Raw genomic sequence first — 22021 nt, forward strand, 5'->3', positions numbered from 1 at the left:
AAAAGCAACATATTTGTATGGATTTAATGTGTTTACTGTGAATATTAAACCACTTTCGCCATTGTATTTATTTATTTTTTATTATTAATTTGTTTTTTAAGGCATCAAAATGAACATTTCACAAAAGCGTTAGGAAGGGGGATTCAATCCTGTAGACTACAAAAATAATCATCTCTCTGAAAATTACTGGTAAAACAACCTATTTCATTCGCATTGAATTCTCAAGTAAAATTAGGTTCGTTTTATCTGTAAGGAAGTAGGCTAAACGAGTTACCGCTCACTAGCTCACGCTTGTGACCAACTACATTTCCCATCGTTCTAGACTACATTACCCATTACCCCCTGCGTCTGCATTTGTTGGATTGTACTGGAAAAAAAAGCGTAATATTGTATCAATGATCTTCAACCAGTAACATTCACACCATCTACATAAAACATCTAAAATAATTGGTAAGATTTTCACCCAAACTGTTTAAAATGTTGATTTTGTTTTCTTTGGAAAAACGGTAAATGCAATAAATGTTCAGTTAATGAAAGCTAGCTAGCTAATGAGTTTATCATCTGCTTTATTAATCGTCACATTGTTAAACTCGACATGAAAACACTTGTAAAATACTAATTTTATGTTTCGATTGTATTTTAGGCTACTCTTGTTTGCCTGTCAGATTTCAGCTTCCGTCATCAGTTACATTTCGTCTTGTTGTAAATATATATTTCGAAAGCTACGTTTAAATGATTAAAAACCAAGTAAACTTTGCTTACAAAAATATTAGATGATTTAGAATTAATTGAACAGCTTTTCTCTGTGTTACAAGCGATGGTTGTCATTTTGCATATCGTGTTTTTCTTCATTGACGCTGAACCTGTCAAACCAGCTCAGATGTGAAGCAAACCGCTTAACGTTAAGTTACATCTAGAAATGTCAGCAGTTCTCTTTGGCTTTAATATTCGGGTGAAGTGGAAATCTTTTTTTTACTTTAAAATAACGTTCTTTATTTGTATAAACATGGTTAATAAGTAATAGTATAGATTCAAATACTTGTTAATATGTCTCTAGGGTTTTTTGTGGTTTCAAATTTTGATTTACTCAATTGATGGATCGCAGTGCTTAAAAACACCAGTTAACTGAATGAGTTTCTGTATTAGTGTTTTGCAGTTACCACAACATTTATTCATAAACTTGAAGGTTTATGTTTATTGACAATGGGGTCAGTTTGGCACAGCGGGAGACTGAAGAAGATGGCATGAGCAGCACAAGAGGATAGAACAGCTTTAATGGAATAGAGCAGCTTCATCTTTCTGACAAACAGGTGAGCGATAGTTCAGTTGTTGTTCAGATGAATAAGAATAGTGTTATTGGTTAATTTTTAAAGTTAATCATTTTTTTCTCCTTTTTTGTGTGTTATTGAACAGTCATGGAAACCAAGGAAAATGGTTCAGTGGACACCAAAAAGTAAGTGTGTACCATATCAATATGATAAATCTTTAATAAAGTCTTTATTAAATCTTTAAAAAGTAAATACTTTTTAACAGCTTCTAGAATTTTGAAAGAAAGACTTGTTGCATTTTGTTTTAATTGTCCCTTTTAGACATTTTTGCGGTGACCAAGAGAGCTTAGCGTGCTGCAATTTAAGAAAACGCATGCATTTACAAAAAACTCCAGCAAATTAAGAAAAGATCTGCATCTGTTTGACAACACACATGCTGCAAATCCTCACAATGCAAACACATTTTTTTTAAAAATGCGCTGCACAATGCAAACAAATTAATGAAACGTGCTGCATTTTCTCACAACACAACTATTTACGAAAAACTCACTGCATTCTCTCACAACACTTTTAAATAGCACTGAACTCAATGGAAATGTTTCAAGAGGACCCAAAACGTGACAGACCCAGCTATTTAGGTTATGGTTATGGTTATTTAGGCTTATAAAATACAAAAGACTCGGGAAGTAAAAATAAACAAACAAAAAACTCACCTTTTCAAACAAACAAAAAAAGATCACCTATAACTTCACTGAGTAATAGGCTGTTTCTAAAGATGCGTTCTTCAGCGATCTTGTGTTCTTGTGTAACGTCATCAACCGCCAAAGTTCAGTTCCAAATCTCAACTCTGCAAGAATGGAGGATGCGTGAAAGTTCCTGGATGTATCAAAGATGAGCACCAAACTCACTCTAGAAGTCCCAGAAATCGTTGCGACTGAATAAAGTAGGTGGGAAGTGCAGCATTTTATATAGATTTATTATTAAAGTTCAGAGATAAAACTTATTTATCTCAGGAGTTTCCCTAAATGAGACGATGAAAGTAAACATTTGCATGAAAATCTTAATAAAGGCATAAACACATTAAGAGTGTTTATTTGCTGAAATTACTAATAAAATCTGTGCATATTGTTTTGTGCATGTTATATGCACATATTGAAAAGGGGAAAAACAATCAATCGTTGTCTGAATGCTGTAATGTTATTAAATCATTTTCTGTCAAAAACAATTGAAAGGCCATGTGACCATCATGAAGAACGCAGCATCTCATTTCTCACAGCACACGTTCTTTGTTCTCGTGGTCTCCCGAGTTTAATCTTCCGAGGTAACCTGGCAAGACAGGTCTTCACAAGAACGCAAGTCCATTCTTTGCATTTTTGGAATTGAGAAACAGCCATGGTCATGGCACAGCAGCGTCCATAAAATTTTTGGTTCCCCTTGAAACATTTCCATTGTGTTCCGATGTTTTTGAAAGTGTTTTAAGAAAATACAGTGTGTTTTTGTAAATTGTTTGCGTTGTGAGAAAATGCAGCGTGTTTTTTTTTAATTTGCAGCGCGTTTTTAATGTGTATGCGTTGTGAGGATTTCCAGAACGAGTGCTGTCAAATGGATGAAGATCTTTTCTTAATTTGCTGGTTTTTTGTAATTGCATGTGTTTTCTTAAATTGCAGCCCGCTAAGCTCCCTCGGACAGCATACATTCTGTGGATTGTAGAAGTGTGTTTACATATGGCAGGTTTGGGTAGTCTCTGGTTACTGTTAGTGTGGTTCAGCTCAAATAGATTGTAATTTGATGCAATGGGTAGTGTAAAGATAAAGCTCTTTAAAAAAACATTATGATAATGATAATATGAAATGAATTGAACTATGGATTAGTTTACAATTTAAAAGGTGAACTATGATAGTTTTACCTGTGTGAATTAAAATTTGAATAAGGTCATGAAAAGTACTGTATGAACCAGCACAACTAGACCGGAGGCAATGTTGTGCATCAAAATTCTTCCACTGAAATACTGAAACATTGCATTGATGTTCACTGTGTTCCCTTAACAAAATTCTGAAGCGCAGAATTAGGAATGAGGCAATCCACAAAGCATAACAATAAAAATTTTTTTTTTTTTAAATAAATAAACCGTTATCGGGCGACAAAAAGTGTAGCACGATTGCCTCACAGCAAGAAGGTCGCTGGTTCGTGCCTCAGTTGGTTCAGTTGGCATTTCTGTGTGGAGTTTGCATGTTCTACCCGTGTTTGCGTCGGTTTCCTCCAGGTGCTGCAGTTTCTGCGGTATAGGTGTGCTATAGGTGAATTACGCTATAGGTGAATTGGGTAGGCTAAATTGGCCATAGTGTATTTGTGTGAATCAGTGTGTATGGATGTTTCCCAGTGATGGGTTATAGCTGGGTAGATGGGTTATTCTGCTGTGGCGACACCTGATTAATAAAGGGACTATGCTGAAAAGAAAATGAATGAATGAGAAACTGTTATCTATTTATATTTAACTGTAATATTTAACCATTAATGAACATAGTTAGACCGGTACAGAACAATCTAGCAAACATTTATGAAAGCTTAATATGTTGTTAGTATATGAAAAATCTAATTATTTATCTATAATGTACTTTTAAAAAGTTGTTGTTGATTTTGTACAATAAGGATGTTCTCTGCACAACATCAGTGTCCGAATGTATAGTAAACCAAGCTCATCAGTGCCCGAATTTGTGTACACAACCTACTGATTCACAACCTCTGGAGATAGGGAGCTGATTGAGACGAACCCAATATGTTTTAAGTGGACAGTGAAAATGAAGTTTAATCTGTTTACATTTAAATAATTATGGTCTACATTGGCTGAAGTTTGTAGACATTCAAGAACAGTGCAAAAATCTACTTATATCATCCTCTGCCACTTAAGATAAGCTGTTGCCTAAGGTTTGGATGATCTTTCAGTTTTTACACAATGGCAGAGGAATGTAAATTGGACTTAATCCTTGGATTGCATAACAACAGCTACTATGGAAATCAGAAATAAAGAAATAAACAAATATATTTATATTTCAACCTACAGGAGAAGGCAACATTATTAGCCCTCCTGTGAAATATTTATTCTTTTTCAAATATTTCTCAAGTGATATTTAATGGAGCACAGACAATTTTACAATATTTTACTATAATATTTTTTCTTCTGGAGAAAGTCTTGTATGTTTTATTTTGGCTGGTCAAAATTTACATTTCTTTACAACCATTTTAAGGTCAATATTATTATCTCCATTAAGAAATACAGCTTTTTTTAATTGGCTACAGAACAAACCTTATGGTTATAAAATGACATGTATGCGACTGTCTTACCTGCCACAGCTAAACCACCACATTTGGCGGGTTGACAGGTGTCAATGTCACGTCCTGTGTATATATATATGTGCTGCTGAGGTGTTTTTTAAGACCAGGTTGCTCTAATAATTCAGTTCTGTTGTGGTGTCTATATCCTACTGTGCGTGAAAGCCTTATATGGATATAAAATATTGAAATTGTGTTACAAAGTCATTTCACTGGATACCTCTTTAGGGATACTTTTAACTGCAGTTTTAAGCCCAATAAAGTCATATCACATGTCTTGCAGATTGTATAGGCATTCAGTATTGGATTAAATCAAATTGGTGTATCATTTAAAGATTTTTCTCTTCCCAAATAGTTCTATGGAGAATGGGCAGCTTACTGATCCAGCCCACTGGGCCGTAGCGGATGTGGTCAATTATTTTAAAGCTACAGGGTTTGAGGAGCAAGCCAATGCTTTCCAGGATCAGGTAGAGCTTCTTGTCATATTCATAACATTTTCAAAAATATTTATGACAAGTATATTTATTGATAATTAAGTTGGATACTTTTTTTATTATTAGTTGAGTTTTTATCAAATGTGTGTATTTATTCTATTGTATGTGATAGTCATGTGCTAATGTATGTGATAATGTAGTGTCATGACTTGCATTCATGACATGAATAAGTTTAAGTTATTTATTATTGGTTGACCTACTGGCTCAGTTTACACTGAAACATCTGGCACGCTTTACCCCACAGCTACCATTTTGGAAAAATTTGTTATAATTCATGACAAAACAGTAGGCACACGGTTTACGTGTTTTATACACTGACAATTTGAATGTGCTTAGAGTAATACAGTAAGTTTGACCTGTTTTGTAGTAAGCCTGCACAATATATAATTTCAGCATCAATATCGCAACGTGCACATCTGCATCCGTCAGAGTTATAGTTGACCAGGAGCTCCAGGACACCAGAGATTTATAGTGTCACTGCTAAGTTTAATCATAATAGAGTGAAGGTTTGGCATATGCGTGTGTTTTTGCCTGTGACTGAGCATTTCAAGAGAGTTTAAAATATTTGTGCCAGAATTTATGTGTAACAAAGATTAATTGTATTTAATTATTTATACAGAATTTATCAAATTTATTGCAAACATTTTTTTTCTTTATTTTTTAAAATATCCACATTTCAAAAGAAAAAGAAGATTATTTTACTTCCCACATTGCCAGATAATTTTGCTTGTTTTAATAGAAAAACAATTGTTTTATTAAAATTGACAATATTTTTAAAATTTTTACTGTATTTAAGACTTTATAGATATTTTGACTAGAAATGAGACACAGCAATGTAAGAAAAGCATAATTTGCTTTGTGATTATGCAATACACTTATTTCATGTGGCCGCCTTTTTAAAACACGAAGCGAGGCTACTGTGGGAAGAAACTCTGAGGGATAGGACCAGCACTATAAACATTGCAACAACATGCTGTGCAAACCTCCAGCTGTTGCCGTGATTTTAAAGTGCAGATATGGTGTAAACATCACTTTAATATCATTCAGTTCAGTTTAATTTAAACAATTTAAATCATATTAGTCATCAAACAAAATCACCATCTCTGTAAGAGTAATACGCTTAAGTGTCCTCCTAGGCTTCAGTTCATGACACCAGTTCATAAACACCGTGGGGACGCTTCCCTGCTTCAGCCTATGTAACCCGGTGAGCGATAAAACAATGCAGTCATCTGTAGCACACCCTCGTGTTGTCTGTAATAGTGTTGTTACGGTACTGAAATTTTAAAAATTTCAATTTTCCGCTAACATTTAGGTGCCACTGAGCGCTTTCTTAGAAAGAGAACGTTAGCTAACTATTGCAATTTCCCTTAAAGAGCCCCTATTATACATGAAATAGGGTCATATTTTGATTGGAAGGGTCTCCAACAACAGTCTAATATGCATGCAAGGTCAAAAAACACTTTCATGGTCTTATAATCTGCATTTATTTTTACCTAATTATCCCAGCGACTCCCATATGAATCGTTCAGTGATTCATTTGTTCCCAAACCCCTCCTTAGCGCGAAGCTAATCTGCGCTGATTGGACCGATGACAGCCTGCTGCGATTGGTCGACAATGACAGCTTTCAGCGCGAGACAGAGTGAAATGCCCAGCAGCTAATCAACAATATAAAAGTAGTCACAGTGCACACACGCTTCATAGTGTAAGGCGTGGATTTTGGCTGCCAGTGGGGGAATGTAAATGCAGACGATGGACTTGAAAATACAGACGACTAACTATTTTATTGAGCAAAAACTCCAAGAACTGGAATGGAGATCTCATAGCCCGTCACAGTCTACCTGCTCTTTTCTCTCACACACACACACACACAATATCCTCCCCCTCTTCAGAGGACACAACACACACACACACACACACACACACACACACACACAGGGCCGGAGCAAGCTGAACTGCCGCTCTTGGCAAAGGACGATCAACCCGAATGTGATGCCTGGGGTGGCAGAATAGAGAGGGCGGCACCCGCGACACCTCCCTCACCACCCGCGTCCTCCGTTATATCTGCGACCACAGTTATATCCAGAATAGCTGAACTATTTTGAAACTTGACCGTTGCATGTGTGTAAGAACAGCTGACGATCCGAAAACAAAGCGGCACACGTCGCGTTTTCAATGTGGCTTTACACGCGATATGAGAATATAAAGAGTTAACCTGATACAGCACACGCGGTTACAAGTAACAAAACACAACTAAATACATAATTTGCAATTTTAATCGCACATACTTACATTGTGAAATGGAGGAAAAAAATTGATCCATGATGCACTGATCCATGTTCTGACAGCCTTTACTGATCCTTCCTTTAACAAACTGCCGATGAAGTCTTCTTTGTAAGCATGTAGTTTCCAGAAGCACTCGAACTGCTCAAGGCTGGGCTATAATACTGAGCTTTCATTTTTGGGTAGACTGTCGATAGTATCCATCTGCACAGCGTGACTTCATTCGACCGGTGTGTGTGTGTGTGGGTGGCTTTTTTCTGTGTTAGTGGGCGGGGCCGCAGGTTTCAAATCTCCCGGGTTTGCGCGCGCAACTACTTGTGTTTCGTAGCCGCGTCATCACAAAACACCTAATGACTCGTTATCAAGACGACTCGTTTGAAGCACTATGAGTCGACTCTTTTATAGATGAATCAATAGTTTTAAACACTGTACAGATACAGATTTAAGTCTTAGCTGGATATTTCACTTCACTTAGAGCTGTGTTACACACAACATGGAAGGGCATTTTCAAAAACCCATAATATGGGCTCTTTAACTCAGCTGAAAATTAGTTTTTTTCTGATATCTTTTTTTATTTTCACTTTCCATTCAGAACGGACCTTCGGGTCATTCAGAAGGCAGTGAAATTATAAATCTGTGTCACTTTCTCTTCGCTGATAAGATATACAGTCAGGTTCCTGTGTGACTTAGGCTATACTTCCGGGTTTCCTCTCACTGCAGCCTCGATTTCGCTTTTAAAATGGCGGCCGCGTGAAATCAGTCTATTTTAATACCTGGATACTGTTACACTCTCGGAAAAAAGGTACAAAGTTGTACCCAAGAAGGTACAAATCCTTGTCACTGGGGCAGTACCTTTTCATGGAACGAAATTGTACCTTAAAACAAAGAAACAAATTTGTACTATTGCAGTTTGTACCTTTAAGGACATTATTTGTACCTTGGACAACCAAAATGTACTTTTGGCTTTTGTAACCTGCTGGTACAATATTGTACCTTCATCACTGGTACAAATCTGATCCCTGAAGGTGTCAAATGTGTACTTTTAAGAACTATTAAAAGCCATTGTTCTGCTGAACCTGAAATGTATCAGTTTATTAATGTAAAATATTGAATACATTTTTATATTATAAAAACATTTTTCACTTAACATTACATTATTCCATTTATAATTTAGATTAAATAAATGTTTTAACTCAGAAAATCAATTTGCTGTAAAACGTTTAATACATTTCACAAAAATGTTACAGCATATGCAATAAATGTTTTCATGTACAATATAAAACTTAACTTGACACTTTTCATTGCATCATTCATTCATACAGGCATTCATCATTCATAGTTATCACTTGGGTTCATATAATTTACTTTAAAGTGAAAATAAAATTCTGCTAAAGCATTGTAATTATATATGCACAAAACATAGAACTGTGACTAAGTATATCTGGTTCCATCATACAAAAGGTCATCAACCATATAAAAGTCAAATGTTCGGTAGTCCAGTTCCTCTCCTGGCAACATACAAAACCAATCCTTGTCATATGAAACATGAAATGCATGAAAATGACTATCAAAACACTGGCAGCAACAGTTTCCCCACATGATCCATAAAGTATCTACATTTAAAACATACTTCACTTGAAAGAATAATGGAACTTATTCAGTGTGCATATCATCAATAAACACATCTTTGATTGCATATTTTACATTATTTTCACAAACTTCTTTTACACAGCTAAATGTTTTATCAGTAAAATCAATAGCTTGACATTTTAGGTGACCCTTAAGTGTGTTTTGAAGCTCCCTTGGTAAAGATGTAAATGGAGTGGTCACACTCGTTCCAGTAACTTTCTCATAAATCACCCAACAAGCTACCTGATGAAAACTTTCAGCACTGTTTGTACTTTTTTCTTAATAGAATCCAAATGACATTTGTGGACAACAGAAGTTTAGAGAATGTGCTTATCTTCACTGAAAAACTCTTTCTTATTTGAGTGAGTTGCCATACAGTAACGACATATTCATCCGAAGTTAAAGGACATACTAAATCCACCCATGTGTGCATATAGATTGTCCCCTAAGATAGAAGCCATAGCAGCACTCACATTTAAGATCTTACTGCTGAAAATCAGAGGAAAGCCTTCAGTAGAAAGCAATTTTAAATCATCCAACAAAGGTTTCAGAATAAAATCCATGTGCTGCTTATATATAGAATGCTTGACTAATAATGCAAGGTGAATATGCTTTAGCTGAGGACTGTATTTTACTCCTACATTACCAACAGTATAATAGATAGTACAGAGTCTGTGTTTGTTTCTTTCTAGAATCCCATACATCTTTGTGGCTGCAGTATTTTTTCAGCACATCCACAATGAGAAAATATGCAAAATTTCCAATCTTATTGCCATTATCATCCCGTAAATATGCTGCACAGGTTCTATCATGTCCAATTGACAAGTACAGTACTCTTTGAACAAATGTTTAGAGTCTAATACTTTACAGGCCTCAGCAAAAAGTCAACTGACTGTAAATGCCTTAAAAGTTCAAGAATTTCTTTGCTATTAAATCCATTTTGCTTTAGATGGTGGCAAAGCGAGGAATTATAGTTCTCTTTGAATAAATTAAAAGAAACTTGACATCTTCCAAGATTTCTTGCTCAACAGACTGTGGGAGGACATTTTTTTCTCTGCATTTCAAAACAAAACAAACTAGATTCCCCCTGAAATTAGTCAAAAGATTATTTATTTCCAGTATAGCATCTTCAGGAGCATCCTGAAGTTCACTTCATTGTCACTATAAAATCGATGTTGGCTTCACTGTCCCTAATGTCATATTCATCCTCTTCAGTGACATTGTTTTTATTTAGCCAAATGTGAGTTCTGTGCTTTCTGTATACTTGAGGCTGAAAAGACTCATATTTGAAAAAATGTTGACAGTCATCAAGTTCACAACAGATGGAAAAGTTATGCTCATGAGCATGAATTAGTTGTATATGTTTGATTAATGTTTGATTAATTGTACAATAGTAAAATGACGGCGTGAACACTTTGGACATGCATAGGGTCATGGCATCTTCACCATCTATGATACTAGAATAATAAACCTGACAACAGCAGTTGGCAATGGCTTATCATTTGGTGCGGATATCTTTAACACATGCCTTTGGTGAAAGAGCAAAGTGTTCCTGTTCCTGTTGTGCACAAAATATGGACAAAAAGCAGAAAGAATGCCATCCTCCACTTCAACTGCTTGGCAGATCCCTCCATTTTCACAGTGCTGAAGATTTTCTTATCACTGAAGACCTGTTTCCAGCCAGATGCTCCCAAAATCTGCACAATGGGGTAGGGTGTGGCTGGTGCTTCCTGGACAAAATGTTAAATTAGTATCAAAAGTTTGGCATTAATTAAAATCTAATTCCCAATGACTTGTTGCAACTGCACAAAAGACTTAAACCAACATCAATAAATTGTTACTAAAAAATCTATGGATGGAATACCTGTCCAATGCTGAGAATGGTCCACTTTCTCCTTAAAAAAATCACTGGAAGTAACACCAGAACAGCATGAAAAAGAACACATTAAAAAGGTATTAGAGGTGTAATAGTTCAAATTACTCATTGTTTATAAGTGTTATGGTTTCTGTATAGTTCCAATGCTATATTAAAAATAAACAAAAAGTACAAATAATTAAACCTACAAGAAATTGGACAAAAAATACAATACAGCAAATACACTATATGGCAATATACACTTATCTTTTTTTGTAGATGCCTTGTCAGATTTTAGAGATTTTATAGAGCAACTGTGCAAATTTAAGATCTGTTTTTATTGGTTCGTGGTAAAAAAAATGAAATTTAACTTGGATTTTCTAAATTTTCAAAAATATGTCTAAACAGAAACATATGCATACCATAAAGACTGTCTGCAACAGCTGCATTTCTTGCGTCCATGTAATGTGATTCTATATGAGATTTCTCCTCAGCCATCTTCAACACACTGGACAATTTTGTTGAAGGAATCCTGGAAACACTGGCTTTAATCAGTTACAGCATGCATTCGTCCCATTTCTTGAAATAACTGAAATGCAGAGAAGACAAATAATTTTTAAAAAAAATGGCCTTCTCTCAAGCACTTTTGAAGCTATAAAGGACATCTAAAGTTATTGTGAAATGGATTGTGAAAAGCTACAACATGTTGCTTTTAAATGTTTTTAAATAAATAAAAATTTGTGGCCATTGTATGAATCAAAAATAAACATTTTAGCAACATATGGTTTTACACACACAAACAAAACACAGTTTTTTTTAAATTGCATCCAGTTTTACTTGTACACTCTTTGAGAATTTTGGTAGTGTGTAAGCAGTAGGATATGGTGATGGGGCCCTTCGTGCTGTTTAGACAAAGAGATGATGCTGAATTGAGGTGAAACATTTAAAAATCTTAAATGTGATGAAATGATACATATTAATAATGTGACAAAATTGGTCAGTTTTATCATGACACAGATCTTTAAATAAGAATGTTTCTAGTATGGATTAGCATGTTTCCTGCTATATAGGCAGTTAATAGGGGGGTTCTGAGTGGTTGCTAAGGTTTTGCTATGGTGTTTTGACTGGTTGTTAAAAGCATTGCTAGGCCACTCAGAACACCCTAGCAACATCTTAGCAACCACAAAAAACACCCTAGTAACGCCTTACAAACTATTCAGAACACTCTACTAAGCACATAGCAACAGCTCAGAATAACCTAGCAACCACCTAGCAACATCTTAATAACTGCTTGGAACACCCTAGTAAAAGCCTACCAACAGTTTAGCAACCACTCAGAACATCTTAGCAACCGCCTAGCAATGCTTTAGCAACCAGTCAAAACACCCATGCAAAACCTTAGAAACTTCCTAGCAACTACTCAGAACACCTTAGCAACCACTCAGAATACCCTAGCAACTACTTTGCAACAACTTAGCAATCACTCAGGACCCTTTATTAACTGCATAGCAGGAAACATGCTAATCCATACTAGAAACATGCCTATTTTAAAATCTGTGTCATGATTATATGGACCTATTTTGTCACATTATTGTTATGTATCATGTTACCGTTTCAGTTTGCTCAAACAAAATATTTAAATATTACTCATAAAAAACACTGCAATCATTTCAAGCAATTTCACACTGAAACCCAACAAACTACAAATACATTAAGTAGGGAGGGCTGCACCATTGATTCAATTAAGGTAGAGTTAATTATAATACAAAAATAGTGTGCAAGTGAATAACAGCTGTAGGACTTGCCTTACATCTGTGGATGCAGCTGGACTTTCAGGCAGCTGTACACTTTGGTTCTCCTTCAGTTGGAAAAGTTTGATACATTTGACTTGCTTTTAAAAAAATACTTCTCAAAAAGCTGCACGATCATGTGATCCCTGAGACCAGCACTGGCCGTTTCCCCAAAATCTAAAAGACAAAGAAACATTAACGTTATGCAAGTTTCGGACAGGACGATTGTTTAGTGCATAAGCAGGTAATTTGATATTCTTGTAAACGGAGTGCGCTGGGCAGATTACAATGCAATGTTTGCATAAAGGTGCAGTGAAGGCAAGATGCTGGCTTTACCCCGCACATACTGTATACCGCACACAAGGTCTCATGTTACATTATTACCAATTAAAGGGAGAAAACGCGAGCCGTTTCACTGGATCCGTTTGCACCGAAAATCCTGCAACTTTCACAAACACAACGCCTTGAGGCGCTATAATAATAATGTAAATACACTGTGCGCAAAATACTGTGTCTAACATGGAATTCACGAGTCATGTTTCTATAAAATGCCAAATAACTAGCAACTCAAACTTTCTTAATATGTCTGCGTAAGTAAGGCAATTTTTACCTTTAAAAAGGCCTTTAGAAAAAGAGACAAAAGAAGAATGCCTTTAATGTTACACTCGCGTGGCACATGATGAACAAAAGGAAATGTAACAAAATAACAGTACTGCAAATCTACGGCACTCGAAATCGTTACGTTAAAGTTGTACTTCCTAAAGTCATGTTAAGTTTCTGTAAAACTTTATAACGTTAGCCTATAATTGGTTTGGTTAAATATAATGTTCCATATGACTCGCCTCTTCTCTTCGTCAGATAACTCTAGTCCAGCCTCCATTAACTTTAAAACAAGTCCTTCGGAAGATAAAGAAAGCCATGGTGATGTGGTTATCTGCTTCCCGCTATCCGTTCAGATGGTCAATTCCGTAGCCATCCGTGGCAATCCGTTATAGGCATCTGATAAACCACCTAAATGAAAGTTTTGTATTAAATAGCCAAAAAGTCGACTCGGGTTGTCCTCTGCTTTCTGCTATCCATTTTTAACCACTGCGGCGAGTCAAATAAAGCACCAATTCCAAAAATTGTAGAAATAGAGGCAAAAAGTAAACTAAAGATGTTGTCTGCTTCATGACTTTGCACTCAACCGGCTGCAGCAACTTTAACTAATCAATGTATTGTTGCTGTGCCATTTAGACAGCAATCAATCATTTGTAAATTAAAAAAGTTCGCCGGGATTTATCTATGCCAGCTCACGTGCTCAATGGAAAACAAACGCCAAAATGTTTATTAAAAACGGCATTATAATGAATATAGTTCACAACAACTGTAGTTGTTTTTGCCAGGAACTTAATAATTAGAACTTAATATTTAATGTTGAAAAATCTACATTTAAATGATGAGTTTTAATGTGAACATTTTCATAAAATCACTTTCCAGTCATATTTATAATAGAGGTTGTATTTTAGGCAGTTTGGTAACTAAGATAAAGAAAAGTGAATGAATGAACGATTGTATTTTATTTGCAAATGTAATGAAGAGGGAGTTGTCCAACACTTTTGTACCTTTGAAGGGAGAACAATTTTGTACCTTCATTTCAGTTGTACCATAAAAGGCACTGAACAGTATCATACAAGCTCTTTCCTATACCATATATGGTACAATTTTTACAGGGGTACAAAAGTGTTCCTTAAGGTACATCATTTGTACCACCATGTACCTTTTTTTCTGAGAGTGTAAGACTCCCCAGAAAACCATCAAATATTGCTTTTCAAACCATCTTGTGAAACTGTAGTCATGGCAATATTTATTGCAGAAAAGTAAATTCACGAAATATCAGATTTTTTCAATATTATGCAGCCCTACTTTGTACAATCACAGCTAGATGTTTGAAATATGTTTTATGAAGCAATGCAAATTTCCCACTGTTAAAGGAACACTCCACTTCTTTTGAAAATATTCCCATTTTACAAGTCCCATAAAGTTAAACAGTTGGGTTTTACCGATTTTAATCCATTCAGCCGATCTTTAGGTCTGCCAGGAGATTTTTTTGCTTAGCTTGGCATAAATCAAAACTGATCATCTCATTCATAGGTCTCAAACTCAATTCCTGGAGGGCCACTGCTATGGACAGTTTTGCTCCAACCCTGATCAAACACAACTAATCCAACTAATGAAGGTGTTAATGACTCTTTTGAACACCTCTATTAGTTGGATCAGCTGAGTTTGATAGGGTTGGATCAAAACTGTGCAGAGCTGTGGCCCTCCAGGAATTGAGTTTGAGACATATAGTCTAATTAATCTATTAGCATCTCACTTAAAAAAAAAAAAAGTTTTTCGTATTTAAATCTTGACTCTTCTGTATTTACTAAGACCTAGACATAGGGTGCACTCACATAAGATACAGTTGCCCTGAACCGTGCCAGAGCGTGATTGTCCCCCATCCCCTCTCCCCCTTGGCCTGCGCTCACATTGCATTTTGCATTTTTACCTACCGAACCTGAGCACACTTGCATCATAGATCATGCGACTGTTCTGTTTAACAGGAAGAGAAGCGCTTTCGCACAGCACAGTGGACATTGCTTTTTAGTTGGCATTTCACCTAACATTTCTGAACAGCTCTCCATCCACACTACACCTCTGAAAATGGACATCACACACACTCTGGCATGGGCTGTGGCAGCATATGCGCATGTCTGAGCTCCAGGCAGTCAGCGGGTGCTTCAAGCACAAAACCCCAGAGCACAGTGCACGTCGGACAGTTTATCAAGGATATACCACTGGATCACATCTCACTATAGTTGTTAAACATGATATTTAATTCATCTTGTCTCTATCTAACGACTCTTCTGTCTTTTGAATCTATCAGGTAATGTGTCACAGCGTCAGTACACTACTTTAATCTTTCGCTTTCACGCTTGTACTTAGTCATTTTTGTGAAAACCTCACAAACCTGTTGGTTGGTTGCTGTTGGTTGTGCAAGTTTTTTTACATACGAAGTTTGTGGATGCGATTATAACGACACAGATCACTGCCTATTCATGCCAGAGTCCCTAGGAAAAAAGTGATTGACAGGTGGTAATTTGTGTGTAACTTATCTTTATTTATTTATGATTTGATTACTTATGGGTAAAACAAAGACCATGCTGCTCAGGTAGTTGAAACAGTTGGCTACAAATAATTAATTTGTTATTAATTAAATAATTATTCTTAAATAATTAGTTTACCGCCACCTATGACGACGATGTCTTCATCCATTGCGATGTTTCACATTAGACATCGTACAATAGAAAATTGGTCAACATCACTCAACCCTAAAGTGAACAATTAAAGTGAAGTGGTTATTAATTAGCAAATAATATAAATATTATGAACGTAAACATTAGTTGAGCAGGTTACATTGTAGTGGTGTAATGGATCACAAATCTCATGGTTCAGATCACGCTACGGTTTTTGAGTCATGGATTGGACCATTTTTTGAATCAGCAAAAAAGGTAGGAGATAAATGTCAGGTGCTTTCCATTTATACAAAAATATTACTGCAAAAACCATTGGATTTAACAAGCAGAACTTAGAACCTGTAATATTATTAAAAATAAAAATCAAGAAAGAGCCAACTGAAGATATTTAGTGCAAAAATTTATCTTTGCCACTGTTGCTGATAATGCTAAATATAGAAATCTAACATCTCGTAGAACATATCATATTTATTTTTCAATTAATGATTCAACAATTCACACATAAAACTTCATGTTTCATTATAGGTAGATACAGAAAACACCTTTAATTAATAATCTTTATACACGTGATTTGAAATGTTGAATGACGTGGGAGGCAATCTCTCTGCAATTGTTTTAAATGTTGGATTAACCTACAAGTTCAAAAAAAGTTATTAATCCATGGGTCACGTGTGTTCCAAACCATTGGTTGTGATCCGTACAGATCAACAGTAATCTGTTACACCCCTATTACATTATCGCGTGTCCTAACAACATGCTACGTGACGAAATTTGCAGTGATAATCAATTTGGCTGTCTGCACCAGACACAACATGCAATTTTAATTTACAGCCATTCAGAAGCACAGAATAGTGCACTCACTGCACTCTAGCAAAATGGTAAGGTTTACAATCTAATGAATACATATTACATTTACATTTAGTCATTTAGCAGACGCTTTTATCCAAAGCGACTTACAAATGAGGACAAGGAAACAATTTACACAACTATAAGAGCAGCAGTGAACAACTGCTATAGACAAGTTTCAGGTGTGAAAAGTCTAAGAAGTCTTAAAGTCTTTTTTTTTGAGAGAGAGAGAGAGAACAGTTAGTGGTATAGCCAGAGAGGCAGTTACAGATTAGGAAGGAAAGTGGAGACGAAATAGTTGAGTTTTTAGTCGTTTCTTGAAGACAGCAAGTGACTGTTCTGATGTAGTTAGGGAGATCATTCCACCAACTGGGCAGATTGAATGCGAGAGTTCGGGAAAGTGATTTCTTCCCTCTTAGGGATGAAACCACGAGGCGACGTTCATTCACAGAACGCAAGTTTCTGGAGGGCACATAAATCTGCAGAAGTGAGAGCAGATAAGAAGGAGCAAAGCCAGAGGTCGCTTTGCAAGCAAACATCAGAGCTTTAAATTTGATGCGAGCAGCAACTGGCAGCCAGTGCAAACGGGTGAGTAGTGGAGTGACATGTGCTCTTTTGGGTTCATCAAAGACCACTCGTGCTGCTGCGTTCTAAAGCAGCTAAAGAGGTTTGATAGAATTAGCTGGATGCCCGGCTAGTAGAGAGTTGCAATAATCCAGTTTGGAGAAAACAAGAGCTTGAACAATAAGTTGAGCTGCATGTTCAGATATGAAGGGTCGGACCTTTCTGATGTTATAGAGTGCGAATCTGCAAGATCGAGCAGTTCTAGAAATGTGGTCAGGGAAGTTTAGTTGGTCATCAATCATTACTCCAAGGCTTTTTACCATTTTGGATGCAGTAATGGTTGCCCCATCCGTCTGGATTGAAAAGTTATGGTGTAGAGTTGGTTTGGCAGAAACTTCAAGCATTTCCGTTTTTCGCGAGGTTGAGCTGAAGATGATCTTTCATCCAGTGTGAAATGTCTGACAGGCAGGCTGAAATGCGAGCTGGAACCAAGGGATCATCAGGGTGAAAAGAGAGGTATAGCTGGGTATCATCAGCATAGCAGTGGTAGGAAAATCCATGTTTCTGGATGACTGGTCCTAAAGATGTCATGTAGATGGAGAAGAGAAGTGGCCCAAGAACAGAGCCCTGAGGTACCCCAGTGTTTAGATGCTGTAGGTTGAACACCTCTCCCCTCCAAGACACCCTGAATGACCTGTCAGAGAGGTAAGATCTGAACCATTGAATAACAGTGCCTGCAACGCCCTGTGACTCAAGCGTAGATAGCAGGATCTGGTGGTTTACAGTGTCAAAAGCAGCTGATAAATCCAGCAAGAAGAGGACAGATGATTTAGAGTCTGCTTTAGGCAGTCTAAGATCCTCCACGGCCGAGAGCAGGGCAGTCTCAGTTGAGTGGCCTTTCTTAAAGCCAGATTGCTTGTTGTCCATGAGGTTGTTTTGAGTAAGAAAGTCCAGGACTTGATTGAACACTACTTTCTCCAAAATCTTGGCCATGAATGGAAGCAGGGATACCGGTCGGTAGTTTTCAAGTAGCGTTTGATCCAGGTTGGGTTTCTTTAGCAGTGGGGTTATCCTAGCCTGCTTAAATGAAGTAGGGAATAAACCACAGTCAAGAGATGTGTTAATTGTGTGAGTCAGTGTTGGTATGACTGAAGGAGAAATGGGTTGCAAGAGATGAGAGGGAATCGGATCAAGTGGACAAGTGGTTGCATGGCTAGATAGCACGAGATTGGACAATTCAGACTCAGAGAGCTGGGAAAAAGAGGTGAGTGTGTGTGGTGTTGGTGGTGTATCTTGCTTGTTTGTTGTAGGTGACGCAAACTGAGCACTGATTTTTGCAGTTTTGGTGCAAAAGAATGTAGCAAAGTCATCAGTAGTGAGTGTGGAGGATGCGGGTGGAGGAGGAGGATAGAGGAGGGAGGAAAATGTTTTAAAAAGCAAGCGAGGATTGGTGGCACTGTTGACTTTTTGACGAAAGTACGTCTGCTTTTGCCCGAAGTTTCGAGCGATGCTCTCGGAGAACATCAGAGAGCCAGGGTGCAGGAGGACTGGCACGGGCTGGCTTGGATGTAAGAGGACATAGTCTGTCTAGACATGATGCTAGTGTGGAGCAAAGTGTATCAGTGGCACTGTTCGTATCAAGTGCAGAGAGTTTGCAAGATGGAGGAAGAGAGTCTGAAACAATGGTGGATAGTCCATTGGGTGAGAGAGAGCGTAGGTTTCTGCGAAAGGCAACTAGAGTTGGAGTGTGTGGCAGCTCAGGAGTAATGTGGATGTTGAGAGACAGAAGGAAATTATCCGATGTTTGTAGTGGAGTTACTAGTGTTTGATCAGTGAAGCAATGTCGAGTGTAAATAAGGTCTAGCTGATTACCTGATTTGTGAGTAGCAGAAGTAGGTGCTCTTTTGAGGTCAAAAGAGGCAAGCAGAGTCTGGAAGTCAGCAGCTTGAGGTCTTTAAATGTGAATGTTGAAGTCACCTAGCACCAACAAGGGAGTGTCATAATCAGAAATCCAGTCCCACCCCCTCTCCCTGTCTGACGAGGAGTGTGGGAAAGAGAGAAATTAGTAGAAAGAGCTGCATGTGTAGCAGTGTCCTCCGGTCTCAACCAGGTCTCAGTTAGAGCCATGAGACTAAAGTCAGAATGAGTGGCTATGGAGGTAATAAAATCTGCCTTGTTAACAGCAGATTGACAAAAAGGCCCACAGAGAGAGAGAGTTGTGAAATAGAAGATACATGAATTGATCGAAGGTTGTGAGGGTTGCGCCTGCAGCGTACCTCCCGTGCTCTGCGAGTGTTAGTAACAACAGGAATTAGTAAACACATAATAAAAGTGCAAGGAAAACAATCGGTGTCTTTGCTCGGTGGAGTCGCACAGGTAGAGTCGATGGTCTTTACTCTCATTGGTCTTCACACGAGGCTGCCGCGACCGCTGTCGCGGTGAGACTAGCTGCTTATATACACCCCTGAGCGCTTTGCTGATTGAGCTCAGCTGGACACGCCTCGAGAGTAAAAACACCTGAAACTGCAGCGGGGGGCGCGAAACCATCCGGCTCGACACACAAACTCTTACAGTAACCAAGGAAACAGTGGTTAAACTTTTTAGTACCGTACACAGATAGCTGAAAACAAGTTTAAATGTCCTACAACCATACACAACCAGCTGAAAACAAGTCTAAGTGTTCTCTAACCAAACACAGCAACTGAAAACAAGTCTAAGTGTTCTCTAACCAAACACAGCAACTGAAAACAAGTCTAAATGTACTTAAACGGTGTTGCTCTTGATGCTAAAGTGCTTCTCCTCTTTAACATTATTGAATGTACATGCTGAATCACTGACATGTGTTGGCTTGCACTGAGTCAGTTTTAAAGTTCAATTTCAAATGGTTTATTTTATTTTCAAGATCTGAGGTGAACTATCTGCTGCTGCTGCTTTCAGTATATGGCAATAAATGTCATGTAAAATGGCATTCAAACTCCATTATTATACTCAAACATTATTAGAATTTAACACTGAATAAAGCACATGAGGTGTACCAGAGGTGATCATTCAGTTTTCTGTTGATCAGCTGCACAAAATAGAAGCCCTTCCCAAAATATAAATTTTGTGTTGGTTTGGACAAAAACTCCTTTTAATATGGAAAATATTCCTTCTTTCACGTGTCGTTACTTTTATTTAGAACACTGTTTAAATCAGCCTTTAGGCTCAACAGTCAGACACACTGCTGTTGTTGTCCTCAATCTGGCAACCAAGATTTGTGTGTGTTTTGAACCAGGTGTGCAATACCTAGTTCAACCACTTTAATATTACTAACATTTCAGTGATGAAGCACATGTACTTATTTTAGTTTGACCCCTTAACTGTCACCTTACAAATTATAAGTGGTATATATTCATATTATATAATTTTTAATTTTAACCTCTAAATTTAAAAATGTTGTTTTTATACAGTAGTTTTAAGTTATGTAATGAATTGACTCAGACATCAAATTAAAATTAATTTGTTATTGCTTTTATCTTAATGTCTGTCTTAATAAACATCTGCTTCCCTACAGGAAATCGATGGCAAATCCCTTTTATTAATGACTCGTAACGATGTTCTGACCGGACTTTCAATAAAACTGGGTCCTGCACTGAAGATATACGAGTATCATGTCAAGCCTCTCCAAACCCAACACTTAAAAAGTAACGTCTCGTAGCCGCTGCCGCTGCATGGACACATGGAAGACAATCACAGCAGGGTAACTGCAGACAGAACTAACACATTTTATGCATCTTGAAGAAAAAAAACACAAACATGGTGAATTATTGCTTTTAATGTCTTGTTTTGCATTACAGGCACACTTACTGTTTTCACTTTACCTTTGTTTAATGGTGTGTTCGTTTAGATTTTGATTTTGTGTGCTTGTACATAACTCATTCTTGCTTTTAAGGTTAAATGCTTAGTTTGATAAAAGTGAACTGTGATGTCAAATTAAAAAAAATAAAAATGAAACTCCACCTTTAAAGATGTTTCAGTGTAACCCATGATGAAGATGTTTGAAGGCAAGTGAGAGGGACATTCATGTCACAGTTGATTTTATGGGTTTGTTGGTGGTTTTGCTTTTCGTTTTTCCCAGTTTTTAACAATCTGTATAAATGATCAGCACAAATGATCAGATGTTCTGAAAATTATAGATTTGCTGTGGTTTACAGCTGTAAAGGCTCAACGGATGACGGGTTTGTTTGCAGGAATGCTGCCTGGATGACAGGCCTTTGTGCTGTTATAAATTCTGTTTATTTATTTCATTCTGTAACTAACAGTGTGATTTCTAATGGATTGGTGAATTGTAGTTGTTGACGGATAGACGCTGCGACTCTAAAGCAGTTTGTGATACAGGGTGTTTTAAAAAGATGAAACGAATGTGAGTGTAGCCTGCAATAAATGGTGCTTTTTCAGATTGCTGAAAAAAAATCGACTTCTTGATTGTTATTGAAGTGCTTTTTTATTTCCTTTGCATGTGTGCTATTTGAGTATATCAGATAGTATTGTTTATCTATTATTTTAAGTTCTTCTGACACAATTTTCTATTTATATCTCTACTTTAAGGGTATGAACCTAATGATAATTATAGTTAAAAACTCAAACATTAAATCCAACTGGAATGTGCTGTATGTAGGTTTTTACTCTTTTGAAACATATATAAGA

At 37.0% G+C, this 22021-nt stretch overlaps 1 protein-coding gene across 1 annotated transcript; it reads left to right on the plus strand.

The window, feature by feature from the left end:
* The first annotated feature begins 311 nt into the window (after positions 1–311).
* On the plus strand, positions 312–21798 carry samd13 (sterile alpha motif domain containing 13). Its single transcript, XM_056467829.1, has 5 exons — positions 312–450; positions 1147–1310; positions 1414–1453; positions 4954–5065; positions 20889–21798. Exons 3-5 carry the CDS (start codon positions 1416–1418, stop codon positions 21030–21032), a joined length of 294 nt encoding a protein of 97 aa, XP_056323804.1. The 5' UTR covers positions 312–450; positions 1147–1310; positions 1414–1415; the 3' UTR covers positions 21033–21798.
* Positions 21799–22021: the final 223 nt, after the last annotated feature.

Source organism: Danio aesculapii, chromosome 11 (genome assembly GCF_903798145.1).
Source record: "Danio aesculapii chromosome 11, fDanAes4.1, whole genome shotgun sequence".
Classification (NCBI taxonomy): domain Eukaryota; kingdom Metazoa; phylum Chordata; class Actinopteri; order Cypriniformes; family Danionidae; genus Danio; species Danio aesculapii.